This window comes from Salvelinus namaycush, chromosome 11, assembly GCF_016432855.1.
Source record: "Salvelinus namaycush isolate Seneca chromosome 11, SaNama_1.0, whole genome shotgun sequence".
In the NCBI taxonomy this organism is placed as follows: Eukaryota; Metazoa; Chordata; class Actinopteri; order Salmoniformes; family Salmonidae; genus Salvelinus; species Salvelinus namaycush.
In genome coordinates this window covers 25002880-25023945 of record NC_052317.1, presented here as the reverse complement: position 1 = coordinate 25023945, position 21066 = coordinate 25002880, and the positions used below count along the sequence as shown (strand labels likewise).

The 21066-nt window shown below is 47.2% G+C and overlaps 1 protein-coding gene across 1 annotated transcript in view; it reads left to right on the top strand.

Annotated features, from left to right (window-relative positions):
* LOC120055568 (zinc finger protein 521-like) overlaps positions 1-19344 on the top strand; it is a 99610-nt gene extending 80266 nt beyond the window's left edge. The window contains exon 5 of the mRNA XM_039003443.1: positions 19064-19344. Coding sequence (XP_038859371.1) covers positions 19064-19093 — 30 coding nt within the window. The 3' untranslated portion in view covers positions 19094-19344. The remainder of the gene's footprint in view (positions 1-19063) is intronic.
* The last annotated feature ends 1722 nt before the right edge of the window (positions 19345-21066 follow it).

Below are 21066 nucleotides of genomic sequence, written 5' to 3'. Positions count from 1 at the left end.
GACATGGGGGGATAGCCACTACTGTTAAGACATGGAGGGATAGCCACTACTGTTTGACATAGGGGGATAGTCACTACTGTTTAGACATGGAGGGATAGCCACTACTGTTTAGACATGGGGGGCATAGCCACTACTGTTTAGACATGGGGGGCATAGCCACTACTGTTTAATCATGGGGGGGTAGCCACTACTGTTTAGACATGGGGGGGATAGCCACTACTGTTTAGACATGGGGGGATAGCCACTACTGTTTAGACATGGGGGGGGGTAGCCACTACTGTTTAGACATGGGGGGATAGCCACTACTGTTTAGACATGGGGGGGATAGCCACTACTGTTAAGACATGGAGGGATAGCCACTACTGTTTGACATAGGGGGATAACCACTACTGTTTAGACATGGGGGGATAGCCACTACTGTTTGACATGGGGGGATAGTCACTACTGTTTAGACATGGGGGGGATAGCCACTACTGTTTAGACATGGGGGGATAGCCACTACTGTTTAGACATGGGGGGATAGCCACTATTGTTAAGACATGGAGGGATAGCCACTACTGTTTGACATGGGGGGATAGCCACTACTGTTTAGACATGGGGGGATAGCCACTACTGTTAAGACATGGAGGGATAGCCACTACTGTTTGACATAGGGGGATAGTCACTACTGTTTAGACATGGAGGGATAGCCACTACTGTTTAGACATGGGGGGCATAGCCACTACTGTTTAGACATGGGGGGGATAGCCACTACTGTTTAGACATGGGGGGCATAGCCACTACTGTTTAATCATGGGGGGGGGGGGGGGGGGTAGCCACTACTGTTTAGACATGGGGGGATAGCCACTACTGTTTAGACATGGGGGGGATAGCCACTACTGTTTAGACATGGGGGGGATAGCCACTACTGTTTAGACATGGGGGGGTAGCCACTACTGTTTAGACATGGGGGGATAGCCACTACTGTTTAGACATGGGGGGGGATAGCCAATACTGTTAAGACATGGAGGGATAGCCACTACTGTTTGACATAGGGGGATAACCACTACTGTTTGACATAGGGGGATAGTCACTACTGTTTAGACATGGGGGGATAGTCACTACTGTTTAGACATGGGGGGATAGCCACTACTGTTTAGACATGGGGGGGATAGCCACTACTGTTTAGACATGGGGGGATAGTCACTACTGTTTAGACATGGGGGGGATAGCCACTACTGTTTAGACATGGGGGGATAGCCACTACTGTTTAGACATGGGGGGATAGCCACTACTGTTAAGACATGGAGGGATAGCCACTACTGTTTGACATAGGGGGATAGTCACTACTGTTTAGACATGGGGGGATAGCCACTACTGTTTGACATGGGGGGATAGCCACTACTGTTTAGACATGGGGGATAGCCACTACTGTTTGACATAGGGGGATAGTCACTACTGTTTAGACATGGGGGGATAGCCACCACTGTTTAGACATGGGGGGGGATAGCCACTACTGTTTAGACATGGGGGGATAGCCACCACTGTTTAGACATGGGGGGGGATAGCCACTACTGTTTAGACATGGGGGGATAGCCACTACTGTTTAGACATGGAGGGATAGTCACTACTGTTTAGACATGGAGGGATAGTCACTACTGTTTAGACATGGAGGGATAGCCACTACTGTTTGACATGGGGGGATAGCCACTACTGTTAAGACATGGAGGGATAGCCACTACTGTTTGACATGAGGGGATAGCCACTACTGTTTGACATGGGGGGATAGCCACTACTGTTTGACATGGGGGGATAGCCACTACTGTTAAGACATGGAGGGATAGCCACTACTGTTTGACATAGGGGGATAGTCACTACTGTTTAGACATGGGGGGATAGCCACCACTGTTTAGACATGGGGGGGATAGCCACTACTGTTAAGACATGGGGGGGATAGCCACCACTGTTTAGATATGGTGGGGATAGCCACTACTGTTTAGACATGGAGGGATAGCCACTACTGTTTGACATGGGGGGATAACCACTACTGTTTAGACATGGGGGGGATAGCCACTACTGTTTAGACATGGGGGGGATAGCCACCACTGTTTAGATATGGGGGGGATAGCCACTACTGTTTAGACATGGGGGGGATAGCCACTACTGTTTAGGCATGGGGGGCATAGCCACTACTGTTTGACATGGGGGGATAGCCACTACTGTTTAGATATGGGGGGATAGCCACTACTGTTTAGACATGGGGGGCATAGCCACTACTGTTTAGACATGGGGGGGGGTAGCCACTACTGTTTAGACATGGGAGGATAGTCACTACTGTTTGACATGGGGGGATAGCCACTACTATTTAGACATGGGGGGCATAGCCACTACTGTTTAGTCATGGGGGGATAGCCACTACTGTTTAGACATGGGGGGCATAGCCACTACTGTTTGACATAGGGGGGTAACCACTACTGTTTAGACGGGGGGGATAGCCACTACTGTTAAGACATGGAGGGATAGCCACTACTGTTAAGACATGGAGGGATAGCCACTACTGTTTGACATAGGGGGATAACCACTACTGTTTAGACATGGGGGGCATAGCCACTACTGTTTGACATAGGGGGGTAGCCACTACTGTTTAGACATGGGGGGGGGGTAGTCACTACTGTTAAGACATGGAGGGATAGCCACTACTGTTTGACATAGGGGGATAGTGAGTACTGTATAGCCATGGGCGGATAGCCACTACTGTTTAGACATGGGGGGGATAGTCACTACTGTTTGACATGGGGGGATAGCCACTACTGTTAAGACATGGAGGGATAGCCACTACTGTTTGACATAGGGGGATAGTGAGTACTGTTTGACATGGGGGGATAGCCACTACTGTTAAGACATGGAGGGATAGTCACTACTGTTTGACATAGGGGGATAGTCATTACTTTTTAGACATGGAGGGATAGTCACTACTTTTTAGACATGGAGGGATAGTCACTACTGTTTAGACATGGGGGGATAGTCACTACTGTTTAGACATGGGGGGGATAGTCACTACTGTTTAGACATGGGGGGGATAGCCACTACTGTTTAGACATGGGGGGATAGCCACTACTGTTTAGACATGGGGGGATAGCCACTACTGTTTAGACATAGGGGGATAACCACTACTGTTTAGACATGGGGGGGATAGCCACTACTGTTTAGACATGGGGGGATAGTCACTACTGTTTGACATGGGGGGATAGCCACTAATGTTTCGACATGGGAGGATAGCCACTACTGTTTAGACATGGGGGGGTAGCCACTACTATTTAGACATGGGGGGCATAGCCACTACTGTTTAGTCATGGGGGGATAACCACTACTGTTTAGACATGGAGGGCATAGCCACTACTGTTTAGACATGGGGGGGATAGCCACTACTGTTTAGACATGGGGGGGTAGTCACTACTGTTAAGACATGGAGGGATAGCCACTACTGTTTGACATAGGGGGATAGTGAGTACTGTTTAGACATGGGGGGATAGCCACTACTGTTTAGACATGGGGGGATAGCCACTACTGTTAAGACATGGAGGGATAGCCACTACTGTTTGACATAGGGGGATAGTCACTACTGTTTAGACATGGAGGGATAGCCTCTACTGTTTAGACATGGGGGGCATAGCCACTACTGTTTAGACATGGGGGGGATAGCCACTACTGTTTAGACATGGGGGGCATAGCCACTACTGTTTAATCATGGGGGGGGGGGGGGTAGCCACTACTGTTTAGACATGGGGGGATAGCCACTACTGTTTAGACATGGGGGGGATAGCCACTACTGTTTAGACATGGGGGGGATAGCCACTACTGTTTAGACATGGGGGGGTAGCCACTACTGTTTAGACATGGGGGGATAGCCACTACTGTTTAGACATGGGGGGGGATAGCCAATACTGTTAAGACATGGAGGGATAGCCACTACTGTTTGACATAGGGGGATAACCACTACTGTTTGACATAGGGGGATAGTCACTACTGTTTAGACATGGGGGGATAGCCACTACTGTTTAGACATGGGGGGGATAGCCACTACTGTTTAGACATGGGGGGGATAGCCACTACTGTTTAGACATGGAGGGATAGCCACTACTGTTTGACATAGGGGGATAACCACTACTGTTTAGACATAGGGGGATAGTCACTACTGTTTAGACATGGGGGGATAGCCACTACTGTTTAGACATGGGGGGGATAGCCACTACTGTTTAGACATGGAGGGATAGCCACTACTGTTTGACATAGGGGGATAACCACTACTGTTTAGACATGGGGGGATAGCCACTACTGTTTGACATGGGGGGATAGTCACTACTGTTTAGACATGGGGGGGATAGCCACTACTGTTTAGACATGGGGGGGATAGCCACTACTGTTTAGACATGGGGGGATAGCCACTACTGTTTAGACATGGGGGGATAGCCACTACTGTTAAGACATGGAGGGATAGCCACTACTGTTTGACATAGGGGGATAGTCACTACTGTTTAGACATGGGGGGATAGCCACTACTGTTTGACATGGGGGGATAGCCACTACTGTTTAGACATGGGGGATAGCCACTACTGTTTGACATAGGGGGATAGTCACTACTGTTTAGACATGGGGGGATAGCCACCACTGTTTAGACATGGGGGGGGATAGCCACTACTGTTTAGACATGGGGGGATAGCCACCACTGTTTAGACATGGGGGGGGATAGCCACTACTGTTTAGACATGGGGGGATAGCCACTACTGTTTAGACATGGAGGGATAGTCACTACTGTTTAGACATGGAGGGATAGTCACTACTGTTTAGACATGGAGGGATAGCCACTACTGTTTGACATGGGGGGATAGCCACTACTGTTAAGACATGGAGGGATAGCCACTACTGTTTGACATGAGGGGATAGCCACTACTGTTTGACATGGGGGGATAGCCACTACTGTTTGACATGGGGGGATAGCCACTACTGTTAAGACATGGAGGGATAGCCACTACTGTTTGACATAGGGGGATAGTCACTACTGTTTAGACATGGGGGGATAGCCACCACTGTTTAGACATGGGGGGGATAGCCACTACTGTTAAGACATGGGGGGGATAGCCACCACTGTTTAGATATGGTGGGGATAGCCACTACTGTTTAGACATGGAGGGATAGCCACTACTGTTTGACATGGGGGGATAACCACTACTGTTTAGACATGGGGGGGATAGCCACTACTGTTTGACATGGTGGGATAGCCACTACTGTTTAGATATGGGGGGATAGCCACTACTGTTTAGACATGGGGGGCATAGCCACTACTGTTTAGACATGGGGGGGGGTAGCCACTACTGTTTAGACATGGGAGGATAGTCACTACTGTTTGACATGGGGGGATAGCCACTACTATTTAGACATGGGGGGCATAGCCACTACTGTTTAGTCATGGGGGGATAGCCACTACTGTTTAGACATGGGGGGCATAGCCACTACTGTTTGACATAGGGGGGTAACCACTACTGTTTAGACGGGGGGGATAGCCACTACTGTTAAGACATGGAGGGATAGCCACTACTGTTAAGACATGGAGGGATAGCCACTACTGTTTGACATAGGGGGATAACCACTACTGTTTAGACATGGGGGGCATAGCCACTACTGTTTGACATAGGGGGGTAGCCACTACTGTTTAGACATGGGGGGGGGGGTAGTCACTACTGTTAAGACATGGAGGGATAGCCACTACTGTTTGACATAGGGGGATAGTGAGTACTGTATAGCCATGGGCGGATAGCCACTACTGTTTAGACATGGGGGGGATAGTCACTACTGTTTGACATGGGGGGATAGCCACTACTGTTAAGACATGGAGGGATAGCCACTACTGTTTGACATAGGGGGATAGTGAGTACTGTTTGACATGGGGGGATAGCCACTACTGTTAAGACATGGAGGGATAGTCACTACTGTTTGACATAGGGGGATAGTCATTACTTTTTAGACATGGAGGGATAGTCATTACTTTTTAGACATGGAGGGATAGTCACTACTTTTTAGACATGGAGGGATAGTCACTACTGTTTAGACATGGGGGGATAGTCACTACTGTTTAGACATGGGGGGGATAGTCACTACTGTTTAGACATGGGGGGGATAGCCACTACTGTTTAGACATGGGGGGATAGCCACTACTGTTTAGACATGGGGGGATAGCCACTACTGTTTAGACATAGGGGGATAACCACTACTGTTTAGACATGGGGGGGATAGCCACTACTGTTTAGACATGGGGGGATAGTCACTACTGTTTGACATGGGGGGATAGCCACTAATGTTTCGACATGGGAGGATAGCCACTACTGTTTAGACATGGGGGGGTAGCCACTACTATTTAGACATGGGGGGATAACCACTACTGTTTAGACATGGAGGGCATAGCCACTACTGTTTGACATGGGGGGATAGCCACTAATGTTTCGACATGGGAGGATAGCCACTACTGTTTAGACATGGGGGGGTAGCCACTACTGTTTAGTCATGGGGGGATAACCACTACTGTTTAGACATGGAGGGCATAGCCACTACTGTTTGACATGGGGGGGCTAGCCACTACTGTTTAGACATGGGGGGGTAGTCACTACTGTTAAGACATGGAGGGATAGCCACTACTGTTTGACATAGGGGGATAGTGAGTACTGTTTAGACATGGGGGGATAGTCACTACTGTTTAGACATGGGGGGATAGCCACTACTGTTAAGACATGGGGGGGTAGCCACTACTATTTAGACATGGGGGGCATAGCCACTACTGTTTAGTCATGGGGGGATAACCACTACTGTTTAGACATGGAGGGCATAGCCACTACTGTTTGACATGGGGGGGGTAGCCACTACTGTTTAGACATGGGGGGGTAGTCACTACTGTTAAGACATGGAGGGATAGCCACTACTGTTTGACATAGGGGGATAGTGAGTACTGTTTAGACATGGGGGGATAGTCACTACTGTTTAGACATGGGGGGATAGCCACTACTGTTAAGACATGGAGGGATAGCCACTACTGTTTGACATGGGGGGATAGCCACTACTGTTTAGATATGGGGGGATAGCCACTACTGTTTAGACATGGGGGGCATAGCCACTACTGTTTAGACATGGGGGGGGGTAGCCACTACTGTTTAGACATGGGAGGATAGTCACTACTGTTTGACATGGGGGGATAGCCACTACTATTTAGACATGGGGGGCATAGCCACTACTGTTTAGTCATGGGGGGATAGCCACTACTGTTTAGACATGGGGTCATAGCCACTACTGTTTGACATAGGGGGGTAACCACTACTGTTTAGACGGGGGGGATAGCCACTACTGTTAAGACATGGAGGGATAGCCACTACTGTTAAGACATGGAGGGATAGCCACTACTGTTTGACATAGGGGGATAACCACTACTGTTTAGACATGGGGGGCATAGCCACTACTGTTTGACATAGGGGGGTAGCCACTACTGTTTAGACATGGGGGGGGGGTAGTCACTACTGTTAAGACATGGAGGGATAGCCACTACTGTTTGACATAGGGGGATAGTGAGTACTGTATAGCCATGGGCGGATAGCCACTACTGTTTAGACATGGGGGGGATAGTCACTACTGTTTGACATGGGGGGGATAGCCACTACTGTTAAGACATGGAGGGATAGCCACTACTGTTTGACATAGGGGGATAGTGAGTACTGTTTGACATGGGGGGATAGCCACTACTGTTAAGACATGGAGGGATAGTCACTACTGTTTGACATAGGGGGATAGTCATTACTTTTTAGACATGGAGGGATAGTCACTACTTTTTAGACATGGAGGGATAGTCACTACTGTTTAGACATGGGGGGATAGTCACTACTGTTTAGACATGGGGGGGATAGTCACTACTGTTTAGACATTGGGGGGATAGCCACTACTGTTTAGACATGGGGGGATAGCCACTACTGTTTAGACATAGGGGGATAACCACTACTGTTTAGACATGGGGGGGATAGCCACTACTGTTTAGACATGGGGGGATAGTCACTACTATTTGACATGGGGGGATAGCCACTAATGTTTCGACATGGGAGGATAGCCACTACTGTTTAGACATGGGGGGGTAGCCACTACTATTTAGACATGGGGGGATAACCACTACTGTTTAGACATGGAGGGCATAGCCACTACTGTTTGACATGGGGGGATAGCCACTAATGTTTCGACATGGGAGGATAGCCACTACTGTTTAGACATGGGGGGGTAGCCACTACTGTTTAGTCATGGGGGGATAACCACTACTGTTTAGACATGGAGGGCATAGCCACTACTGTTTGACATGGGGGGGCTAGCCACTACTGTTTAGACATGGGGGGGTAGTCACTACTGTTAAGACATGGAGGGATAGCCACTACTGTTTGACATAGGGGGATAGTGAGTACTGTTTAGACATGGGGGGATAGTCACTACTGTTTAGACATGGGGGGATAGCCACTACTGTTAAGACATGGGGGGGTAGCCACTACTATTTAGACATGGGGGGCATAGCCACTACTGTTTAGTCATGGGGGGATAACCACTACTGTTTAGACATGGAGGGCATAGCCACTACTGTTTGACATGGGGGGGGTAGCCACTACTGTTTAGACATGGGGGGGTAGTCACTACTGTTAAGACATGGAGGGATAGCCACTACTGTTTGACATAGGGGGATAGTGAGTACTGTTTAGACATGGGGGGATAGTCACTACTGTTTAGACATGGGGGGATAGCCACTACTGTTAAGACATGGAGGGATAGCCACTACTGTTTGACATAGGGGGATAGTCACTACTGTTTGACATAGGGGGATAGTCACTACTGTTTAGACATGGAGGGATAGTCACTACTGTTTGACATAGGGGGATAGTCACTACTGTTTAGACATGGGGGCATAGCCACTACTGTTTAGCCATAGGGGAATAGCCACTACTGTTTAGACATGGGGGGATAGTCACTACTGTTTAACATGGGGGGATAGCCACTACTGTTTAGACATGGGGGGATAGCCACTACTGTTTAGACATGGGGGGGATAGCCACTACTGTTTAGACATAGGGGGATAGTCACTACTGTTTAGACATGGAGGGATAGTCACTACTGTTTGACATGGGGGGATAGCCACTACTGTTTAGACATGGGGGGGATAGCCACTACTGTTAAGACATGGAGGGATAGCCACTACTGTTAAGACATGGAGGGATAGCCACTACTGTTTGACATAGGGGGATAACCACTACTGTTTAGACATGGGGGGCATAGCCACTACTGTTTGACATAGGGGGGTAGCCACTACTGTTTAGACATGGGGGGGGGTAGTCACTACTGTTAAGACATGGAGGGATAGCCACTACTGTTTGACATAGGGGGATAGTGAGTACTGTATAGCCATGGGCGGATAGCCACTACTGTTTAGACATGGGGGGGATAGTCACTACTGTTTGACATGGGGGGATAGCCACTACTGTTAAGACATGGAGGGATAGCCACTACTGTTTGACATAGGGGGATAGTGAGTACTGTTTGACATGGGGGGATAGCCACTACTGTTAAGACATGGAGGGATAGTCACTACTGTTTGACATAGGGGGATAGTCATTACTTTTTAGACATGGAGGGATAGTCACTACTTTTTAGACATGGAGGGATAGTCACTACTGTTTAGACATGGGGGGATAGTCACTACTGTTTAGACATGGGGGGGATAGTCACTACTGTTTAGACATTGGGGGGATAGCCACTACTGTTTAGACATGGGGGGATAGCCACTACTGTTTAGACATAGGGGGATAACCACTACTGTTTAGACATGGGGGGGATAGCCACTACTGTTTAGACATGGGGGGATAGTCACTACTATTTGACATGGGGGGATAGCCACTAATGTTTCGACATGGGAGGATAGCCACTACTGTTTAGACATGGGGGGGTAGCCACTACTATTTAGACATGGGGGGATAACCACTACTGTTTAGACATGGAGGGCATAGCCACTACTGTTTGACATGGGGGGGCTAGCCACTACTGTTTAGACATGGGGGGGTAGTCACTACTGTTAAGACATGGAGGGATAGCCACTACTGTTTGACATAGGGGGATAGTGAGTACTGTTTAGACATGGGGGGATAGTCACTACTGTTTAGACATGGGGGGATAGCCACTACTGTTAAGACATGGGGGGGTAGCCACTACTATTTAGACATGGGGGGCATAGCCACTACTGTTTAGTCATGGGGGGATAACCACTACTGTTTAGACATGGAGGGCATAGCCACTACTGTTTGACATGGGGGGGGTAGCCACTACTGTTTAGACATGGGGGGGTAGTCACTACTGTTAAGACATGGAGGGATAGCCACTACTGTTTGACATAGGGGGATAGTGAGTACTGTTTAGACATGGGGGGATAGTCACTACTGTTTAGACATGGGGGGATAGCCACTACTGTTAAGACATGGAGGGATAGCCACTACTGTTTGACATAGGGGGATAGTCACTACTGTTTGACATAGGGGGATAGTCACTACTGTTTAGACATGGAGGGATAGTCACTACTGTTTGACATAGGGGGATAGTCACTACTGTTTAGACATGGGGGCATAGCCACTACTGTTTAGCCATAGGGGAATAGCCACTACTGTTTAGACATGGGGGGATAGTCACTACTGTTTAACATGGGGGGATAGCCACTACTGTTTAGACATGGGGGGATAGCCACTACTGTTTAGACATGGGGGGGATAGCCACTACTGTTTAGACATAGGGGGATAGTCACTACTGTTTAGACATGGAGGGATAGTCACTACTGTTTAGACATGGGGGGATAGCCACTACTGTTTAGACATGGGGGGGATAGCCACTACTGTTTAGCCATAGGGAATAGCCACTACTGTTTAGACATGGGGGGATAGTCACTACTGTTTAGACATGGGGGGGATAGCCACTACTGTTTAGACATGGGGGGATAGCCACTACTGTTTAGACATGGGGGGGATAGCCACTACTGTTTAGACATAGGGGGATAACCACTACTGTTTAGACATGGGGGGGATAGCCACTACTGTTTAGACATGGGGGGATAGTCACTACTGTTTGACATGGGGGGATAGCCACTAATGTTTTGACATGGGGGGATAGCCACTACTGTTTAGACATGGGGGGGTAGCCACTACTGTTTAGACATAGGGGGATAACCACTACTGTTTAGACATGGGGGGATAACCACTACTGTTTAGACATGGGGGGATAACCACTACTGTTTAGACATGGGGGGGATAGCCACTACTGTTTAGACATGGGGGTGATAGCCACTACTGTTTAGACATGGGGGGGGGATAGCCACTACTGTTTAGACATGGGGGGATAACCACTACTGTTTAGACATGGGGGGGATAGCCACTACTGTTAAGACATGGGGGGGATAGCCACTACTGTTTGACATGGGGGGATAGCCACCACTGTTTAGACATGGGGGGATAGTCACTACTGTTTAGACATGGGGGGCATAGCCACTACTGTTTAGTCATGGGGGGATAACCACTACTGTTTAGACATGGAGGGCATAGCCACTACTGTTTGACATGGGGGGGGTAGCCACTACTGTTTAGACATGGGGGGGTAGTCACTACTGTTAAGACATGGAGGGATAGCCACTACTGTTTGACATAGGGGGATAGTGAGTACTGTTTAGACATGGGGGGATAGTCACTACTGTTTAGACATGGGGGGATAGCCACTACTGTTAAGACATGGAGGGATAGCCACTACTGTTTGACATAGGGGGATAGTCACTACTGTTTGACATAGGGGGATAGTCACTACTGTTTAGACATGGAGGGATAGTCACTACTGTTTGACATAGGGGGATAGTCACTACTGTTTAGACATGGGGGCATAGCCACTACTGTTTAGCCATAGGGGAATAGCCACTACTGTTTAGACATGGGGGGATAGTCACTACTGTTTAACATGGGGGGATAGCCACTACTGTTTAGACATGGGGGGATAGCCACTACTGTTTAGACATGGGGGGGATAGCCACTACTGTTTAGACATAGGGGGATAGTCACTACTGTTTAGACATGGAGGGATAGTCACTACTGTTTAGACATGGGGGGATAGCCACTACTGTTTAGACATGGGGGGGATAGCCACTACTGTTTAGCCATAGGGGAATAGCCACTACTGTTTAGACATGGGGGGATAGTCACTACTGTTTAGACATGGGGGGGATAGCCACTACTGTTTAGACATGGGGGGATAGCCACTACTGTTTAGACATGGGGGGGATAGCCACTACTGTTTAGACATAGGGGGATAACCACTACTGTTTAGACATGGGGGGGATAGCCACTACTGTTTAGACATGGGGGGATAGTCACTACTGTTTGACATGGGGGGATAGCCACTAATGTTTTGACATGGGGGGATAGCCACTACTGTTTAGACATGGGGGGGTAGCCACTACTGTTTAGACATAGGGGGATAACCACTACTGTTTAGACATGGGGGGATAACCACTACTGTTTAGACATGGGGGGATAACCACTACTGTTTAGACATGGGGGGGATAGCCACTACTGTTTAGACATGGGGGTGATAGCCACTACTGTTTAGACATGGGGGGGGGATAGCCACTACTGTTTAGACATGGGGGGATAACCACTACTGTTTAGACATGGGGGGGATAGCCACTACTGTTAAGACATGGGGGGGATAGCCACTACTGTTTGACATGGGGGGATAGCCACCACTGTTTAGACATGGGGGGATAGTCACTACTGTTTAGACATGGGAGGGATAGCCACTACTGTTTAGACATGGGGGGATAGCCACTACTGCTTAGACGTGGGGGGGGAAGCTACTACTGCTTAGACATAGGGGGATAGCCGCTGCTAGGGCTGTGAGCTGTATGACAATAAAAACAATTGTGCATGTCTTGGATGGTTACAGGTAGCAGAAATAAGGGGAGTTAGTGCTGGAATCGCTATAAGTTCTTGTTGATGTGAATCTATGAGTTAGAAGAAAGTTTCCATTGCATAGATGCATCTCAAGTTAGTATTCAAAATAAAATAGATTGTTTTGGCGTTTTTCTGTCTTTCAATGTCAGTTGAAATGTCACAAATCAAAATTACCTGACAAGTCCCTAAATTGTTCTTTAGCAAATTATTCAATCATTGTTGTGAATTGGTGCGCATAAAACGTGTCAACAAATGTTTACCATTTCAATTATGTCTCTTTGAGGCCTAATGAGAATCTGATGTTTTTCACCTGGCCTGGTCTGTGCTCTCTGTTGCCTGGCATCACGCTTGTATAATATAATGTCTCCTCGACTTTCCCCCAGTTTGAGGGGTCCGCCGAGACCCAAGCTTAGAGACTAATTATTGTTCATTCCATCAGCTTTCTGAACACTCTATAAAGTCACAGCTCTGGGTTGTAAAAGACAGGCTACAACCAGAAAGAATGAGTTGAGGTTTTAGTCCTGCTATAGTTTTGCCTAGTTTGTAGATTAGGGACTGATGCATGCCAGATTTTACAACTCCTAGATAGGTATTTTAAGTATCAGCTAACCACATCACATGTTATAGCAATCTGTCAGTCGATGACACAGTCGATAATGTGGCACACAACCATTGGTTGATGTATGCAACGTCTGAGCAGGGGAACGCGACCTAGGAGTAAACGAGAGGTTTAAAATGGCAGCTGATCTGTTTGGCTTTTTCCTCTGCAGGGCTGATGTAACAGGTACACCTCTGTTGCCTTGCTGCACTGGAGCCCAGACCACCGGTGCTATTGATGGAGACCAGAGGAATTGGAAACTACATAAAGAATGATTAGTTAATAAATCAACTCCCCAGCCTGCATGCACTTTCCCTGTCTCTCTCCTCCCTCTCTCTATCTCTCTTCCTCTCCTCCTTCTCTGTTAAATTCTTTAAGACATTTGCATGGTTTTTCATAGGTACACAGGACCCCTGCCGGGCGTTCTCCCTCCCTCCGTTCTCTCTCACCCCCCGAGGGCGTTCCAGCAATATGATGTAATCTGATGAAAGAAGGCGGATGGAGGGTTAATGGTGGCAGAGAGCCAGTCGATGGAGGAGAGAGAGGAGGTAGAAGAGCCTTCTCAGGCACAGGCTTTATTCGGGAGAGAAAGCAGAGCAAAACTTTATTTAGTGGAGAATTGACAGGGTTTTACCTGAGCTCTGCTGGTAACTGGGACCTGCAGTATAGCAGCGTGGTGTATGTAGCCCAGCGGGTGGTCGGGAAGAAGAACCATGGGGAATAAGGGAGAGTGTGGGTAAGAGAGGGGGAGATGCGGGGTAAGTGAGGGTGAGATTGGGGGTTAGGAAGAAAGAAGATGGGGTAGCAGGGAGATTGGTGGTAATGGGTTTAGTGGTTGGGGTCAGTCAATCTGTTATGAATTGACATGATTGATTTAGGTGACATTGGTGGGCTGAGGCTAGGAGCTGAGGCAGTGTATTTGCTGTATTTCACTGTGTGAATGGTTGCACACATTGGCCTTCAAGAATTTCATAAAATGATGGAGTCGAAATTGAATGATGGAGTTCTTATTTTCTCTCCCTCTTTATCACTCTCTCCCTCCCCCCGTTCTCCACTGATATACAGAACAGTATCTATCTTCCACTCTGTGGAGTTCAATATCCACAGAGGTAAAGGTATCATTTTCCTTTTACCTTTTTTTCTCTCTTTCTTTCTTTTCTTTCTATTTCCCTCCAGCCTGCATGGCTGCCACGGCCACTGAAGTCGTTTAGCACCGTCCTTGAAAAAGCCCTCAGTGAGAAAACTACTGGCATGTTTAAGGAAAAGGTAGAATGCAGTGTGTGTCAGACAAAGCTGGGATGTGCAAGGGGTAGGGTGGTGGAGATGGAGGGGGGGTACTCCCCAGGGGGGGTATTTTCCCCTCTAATAGCTGTTACGAGCCCTACATTATATCCAAGGAGCTACATTCCTTTGGGGTCCAGACACACACACATACACATACACACATACACACACACGCACACACACACACAGTACACACACACACACACACACACACACACACACACACACACACACACACACACACACACACACACACACACACACACACACACACACGCAGGCACACTCTCTCCCCCTCTCTCTCTCTCCCTCTCTCTCCCTCTAACACACACAGACACATAGAAAAAAGCACACACACTCTCTCCCGGCCGCTTTGCTCGCTCCGTGTCAATATCCTGCCATTTGAAGTCACGTACTGCAGGGGCTTCTGGGAGTCACCGAGGAGCCAGGCTGACGGGTAATGGGCCGCATTCATTAATAAGGTTGCCGTGCTCCTGTCCCTCCCCGGCAATGCCACGGATGTCTTCACCGGGGGGATGGGAGGTGGGGGGGGCCGTCCCGTGGGGAGTCTCCTCCCAGACTCACTTAAAGGAGCTTTATTTCATCGAGAGAAGAGAGGAAAGAGAGAGAGAGGCGAGGGAAGCAGAGGAGAGAAGAGAAGCCGGGGCCGGCTCTTTAAAATGAAGTGCGGGGGCCCAGATGGGGCCCCAGGCAAGCCGAGGCTAACCCTTCTAAGGGTCAAACTCCCTCCTGCCCCCGTCAAACAGCTTATTACCCCACCTGTCGGAAAGTAATCGCCCCGGCTGAAAGGAAAGCTGTCGAGGTGTTTAAATGCTTTATATGGAGGCACTTGAAAGGGTAAAGAGGGAGGGGATGGAGGGGAGGGGAGTAATGGACGTGGCCTAGCCTGCCTTAGGGATTCTGCTATGTTGATAAGACTGAAGGTGACTGCAGTCAGTGCATTGGTAAACTCACCTTTATGGCTCAGGCTCGCTGAAGGAGTCACAACCTTTTGTGGTTCAGGGTCTTTCCATGTTGTTTATTCAAAGAGAATTCAAACCTACCCAGAGTAGGAGTTTGCGTACGTGTGAGGGTGTGTTTAAACTGTATGTCACTGTTCTTCTTTGTGTGTGTAATCAGCGTACTGATGAGTGTTTGACAGGTGTGCCTAGTCCGTGGAAGTGTAGCGAGTCCAAGGCCATGTTTTTAACAGAGCGCAGCAAGTGGGGCATGTGGTTTGCATTAAAGGGATTAGCAGTCACTTCAAAAGATGACCTGGATTCGGCCCACCAGGGACACCAGTTACACACCCCCTGGTCCACACACACACACACACACACACACACACCCTCCTTTAAAGAACCTAGCTGGCGCAGCTGCCCCCACTACAACCACTCTCCCTCACTGCACCACACCCCACTGGTGTGTGTGTGAGTGTTTGTGTGTGTGTGCAGGGTTGCGTAGGTTACTTTCTAAATGTAATCCATTACAGTTACTAGTTACCTGTCCAAAATTGTCAAGGAAATTTTTGGATTACCCAAACTCAGTAACCTAATCTGATTACATTCCGTTACTTTTAGATTACTTTCCCCTTAGGAGGCATTAGAAGAAGACAGAAATGTATGTTACCAATTGATCGACATCTATTGCAGGATAAATCAATGTTAAAGTTTAAATAGCTGGCCATATATTGATGTTAAATGTTACTTTATGGGTTGGTTATGTAGGCTTCTTCTAACCCATCGCTTTCTACGACATATAATAATACGATTAAATTAAACTCAGCAAAAAAAGAAACATCCCTTTTTCAGGACCCTGTCTTTCAAAGATAATTCGTAAAAATCCAAATAACTTCACAGATCTTCATTGTAAAGGTTTAAACACTGTTTCCCATGTTCAATGAACTATAAACAATTAATGAACATGCACCAGTGGAGCGGTTGTTAAGACACTAACAGCTTACAGACGGTAGGCAATTAAGGTCACAGTTATGAAAACTTAGGACACTAAAGAGGCCTTTCTACTGACTCTGAAAAACACTAAAAGAAAGATGCCCAGGGTCCCTGTTCAACTGTGTGAACATGCCTTAGGCATTCTGCAAGGAGGCATGAGGGCTGCAGATGTGGCCAGGGCAATAAATTGCAATGTCCGTACTGTGAGACGATAAGAAAGCTCGACAGGGAGACAGAATGGACAGCTAATCGTGTTCGCGGTTGCAGACCACGTGCAACAACACCTGCACAGGATCGGTACATCCGAACATCACAGCTGCGGGACAGGTACAGGATGGCAACAACAACTGCCCGAGTTCACCAGGAATGCTTAATCCCTCCATCAAGGCTCAGACTGTCCGCAATAGGCTGAGAGAGGCTGGACTGAGGGCTTGTAGACCTGTTGTAAGGTAGGTCATCACCAGACATCACCGGCAACAACGTCGCCTATGGACACAAACCTACCGTCGCTGAACCAGACAGGACTGGCAAAAAGTGCTCTTCACTGACGAGTCGTGGTTTTGTCTCACCAGGGGTGATAGTCGGATTCACATTTATTGTCAAAGGAATGAGCGTTACACCGAGGCCTGTACTCTGGAGGGGGATCGATTTGGAGGTGGAGGGTCCGTCATGGTCTGGGGCGGTGTTTCACAGCATCATCGGACTGAGCTTGTCATTGCAGGCAATCTCAACACTGTGCGTTTCAGGGAAGACATCCTCCTCCCTCATGTGGTACCCTTCCTGCAGGCTCATCCTGACATGACCCTCCAGCATGACAATGCCACCAGCCATACTGCTCGTTCTGTGTGTGATTTCCTGCAAGACATGAATGTCAGTGTCCTGCCATGACCAGGGAAGAGCCCAGATCTCAATCCCATTGAGCACTTCTGGGACCTGTTGGATCGGAGGGTGAGGGCTAGGGCCATTCCCCCCAGAAATGTATGGGAACTTGCAAGTGCCTTGGTGGAAGAGTGGGGTAACATCTCACAGCAAGAACTGGAAAATCTGGTGCAGTCCATGAGGAGGAGATGCACTGCAGTACTTAATGCAGCTGGTGGCCACACCAGATACCGACTCTTATTTTTGATTCTGACCCCCCCTTTGTTCAGGGACACATTATTCCATTTCTGTTAGTCACATGTCTGTGGAACTTGTTCAGTTTGTCTCAGTTGTTGATTCTTGTTATGTTCATGCAAATATTTGCACATGTTAAGTTTGCTGAAAATGAACACAGTTGACAGTGAGGACGTTTCTTTTTCTGCTGAGTTTATATCTATCTTTACATTAAAAACCAAAGTCTATCAGAATTACAGTCATTCCAATAAATGTTATACCCCTTGATCTTCAGGAATAGGACTTGGAAATATGGAAGTATAGATTAGCCAAGTTAAGAATTTATTAGCCAGCCCTACTCTTTTGTTCATGATTTTGTTGTCATGGAGGACTGATTGGGCTCATTGATTCGAGTTGAAAAATAAATGCTGCGCTCATGGAATGGCATGCTTTGAGCACTACTGAAAAGTGCTATTTACAAAAGTAATCCTCAAAGTAATAATCTAGTTTTTCAAAAGAATCTGTAATCTGATTACAATATTTTTGCTGGTAATTTAACGGATTACAGTTACCATGTTTTTGTAATCCCTTACATGTAATCCCTTATACTCCCCAACCCTGTGTGTGTGTTAATATATTCCATCACAGATATTACATGGTAACTGTTGTTTCCATGGCCACAGCCATTGATCTGATGTTGGTATTGATGGTTGGGGATTGAGATGTTGTAGGGAGGGAGATGTTGTCAGCTCAATGGTGGCGTGTTAGTGTGTCAGGAGAGGACTTAACCATGTTTAATCTCTTGGAGGACCAGAACATATGGCTCCACATAACCATTTACTGCTGCTCGGGTTGATTGGACATACATCCTGACATTCACCACTCACAACACCACATTATGTCAATCACTAACTCTCTGAAAAACCAATGGTGAATTCATTATTTGGTATTAGGAATATGCCTTAATATTAATGAGAAGAAATTCAGTGTTCAAATTCAAACTTTCTAAATGGAGTAAATGTTGAATGAAATTAAATGTCCTTGTGTTGAATTTGATCTTGATTCAGTCGTTTCATTCCTCTCTCTCTCTCTCCCTCTCTGTTCTTCCTCCTGTCCAGAACCACACGCTGACTCAGCACAGCAGCTAACCAGGCAGATCATCACTTGGCCTGAGGAGCAGAGGAGAACCATACGGCGAGGAGGAGAATCATGTATGACCCAGTCAGTCCTCCAACCACCGTCAGTGCAATAGCCCACTGGCTCTTTTGCACTGAACTTTGGATTCACTTCACATCAGGAAGGACCATGTCACACAAAAAGAAAAGGACAGATGAAAGACAGAGGTGTGAAAAAAAGACAGAAAAACATATCTCTAATCTTTGTCTGGTCGTCATGTCAACAAAACTGGACAACTATCTTTGTAAATAGAAGTACTTCTTCATGTGTTGCTTAATAACTCCAGCTAAATTGTAGTCTTATACAGTACAGTATTTGCTAATGTACAGTTCAGAACCGGTTTTCCCAAAAAAATAAAGAGAGAAAAAAAGCTAAACAGAGAATGCCACTGTCAATCAGAAGATGTGGAACTCATCCACAATATGTTGGCGAAACAGGGTGCCAATGTGGGGTATAATTATATAGGGAACAGGAAGTTGTGGTATGGTCAGTAAGGACCCTTTTCATCAGCGCACATTTCCTGTATGTGACACTATCCTGACCTGGTCACTTATGACAGAAGGGTGTAGCAGGATGCTCAATCACCAGCAGAGCCTGACATTACATCACAGGTCTCATTCCATCATGGCTGCCATTCCAGTTGATCAGCTGAGGACTAAGTTGTGCATTTAATCTGGTCCGCCTGCCTAACTGCACATGGACAAGTTGAAATGAGACGAAGATAAAAACATTTTTGGGGAAAAACAGGACAGGGTTCTGATATATGCAAATGCAGTGACACAGATTTGAAAAGGCCAGCTAGAAACTCTGGTTGGCACGGTAACAGAGACATCGTCAACCCCCCTGTGTCTCCTAGAGCATCATGGGAAATCTCCAGCCCACTGACTCAAACCTGTATGTTTCTGTTATTAATGTTTACTGCTCGTTCAAGCCTGGAGATTACTGGAAAAATTATGTCATTTTTCTTAGCTCTTTGTATTACATTTTTTTTGCAATGGGGAATAAATCCATTTTGATTTGGGGTCGTGGGGGAGACTACATGTATTCGGTCTCTCTGGGGGATGTGCTTAAACTTATGTCCTGGGCTCTCCTTGAGAGCTCTCAACTTCTCCTCTTCCTTCCCTGTTTCCTGCGGTATCCTATTGCTCTGCTCTCTGCTCAAGCTGGAAGCCATTGTGGCATTATAATACACCAATATAAATCATTCTGTAATGTAAATGTTTTTGCATTCATTGAACCTGAGATGCACTTTTGTATGAAACTTTAATGTTTTGATCTTTTGATTGAGAATTGTTCGTACTCAGTTTACAGGAAATTAACCACCATCTCCTGCTTCAGCAAAAGGACAGTTATCTTGTCTGTTATTCAAATGTTATTGTACAAATATGGAGTTCTGTATTTGGCAGACCTCATTTTTTTTTGGTGTTGCACATGTGATGGAAATATTAAAACTGTATGAAAAATGGCTTCTGTGTGTGTGTGTGTGTGTGTGTGTGTGTGTGTGTGTGTGTGTGTGTGTGTGTGTGTGTGTGTGTGTGTGTGTGTGTGTGTGTGTGTGTGTTTATGCATGCATGCATGTGTGCGTGTGCATACAGTATGTGTGTGGATCAATTAATTTGATTAAGTAGCAAAATGGGCCCTTGGCAGCATAAACATTATCATCTTCAAAAGCTTACTTTGCATTTTTGGATTTAAATCAAATTCCATCCTTTTCGCTGGTTCCCTTGTGGCTCTGCCTAACGAACATCTGAGCATCTTAAGGGAGGTCTGCGTTATTAATGACTCCATTACCCATCACCCTGTGCGGTCCCATTCCACACACCCTCGCACCAGGCCTATTAGGGAGCCTGCAGCACTCCAGGGGACCAATGGAAAGGAAGGATGTCTGTGCCGAATGGGACAAAGGGCCAACTAGTAACATCTGTCTGTCTTTACAGATGATTCC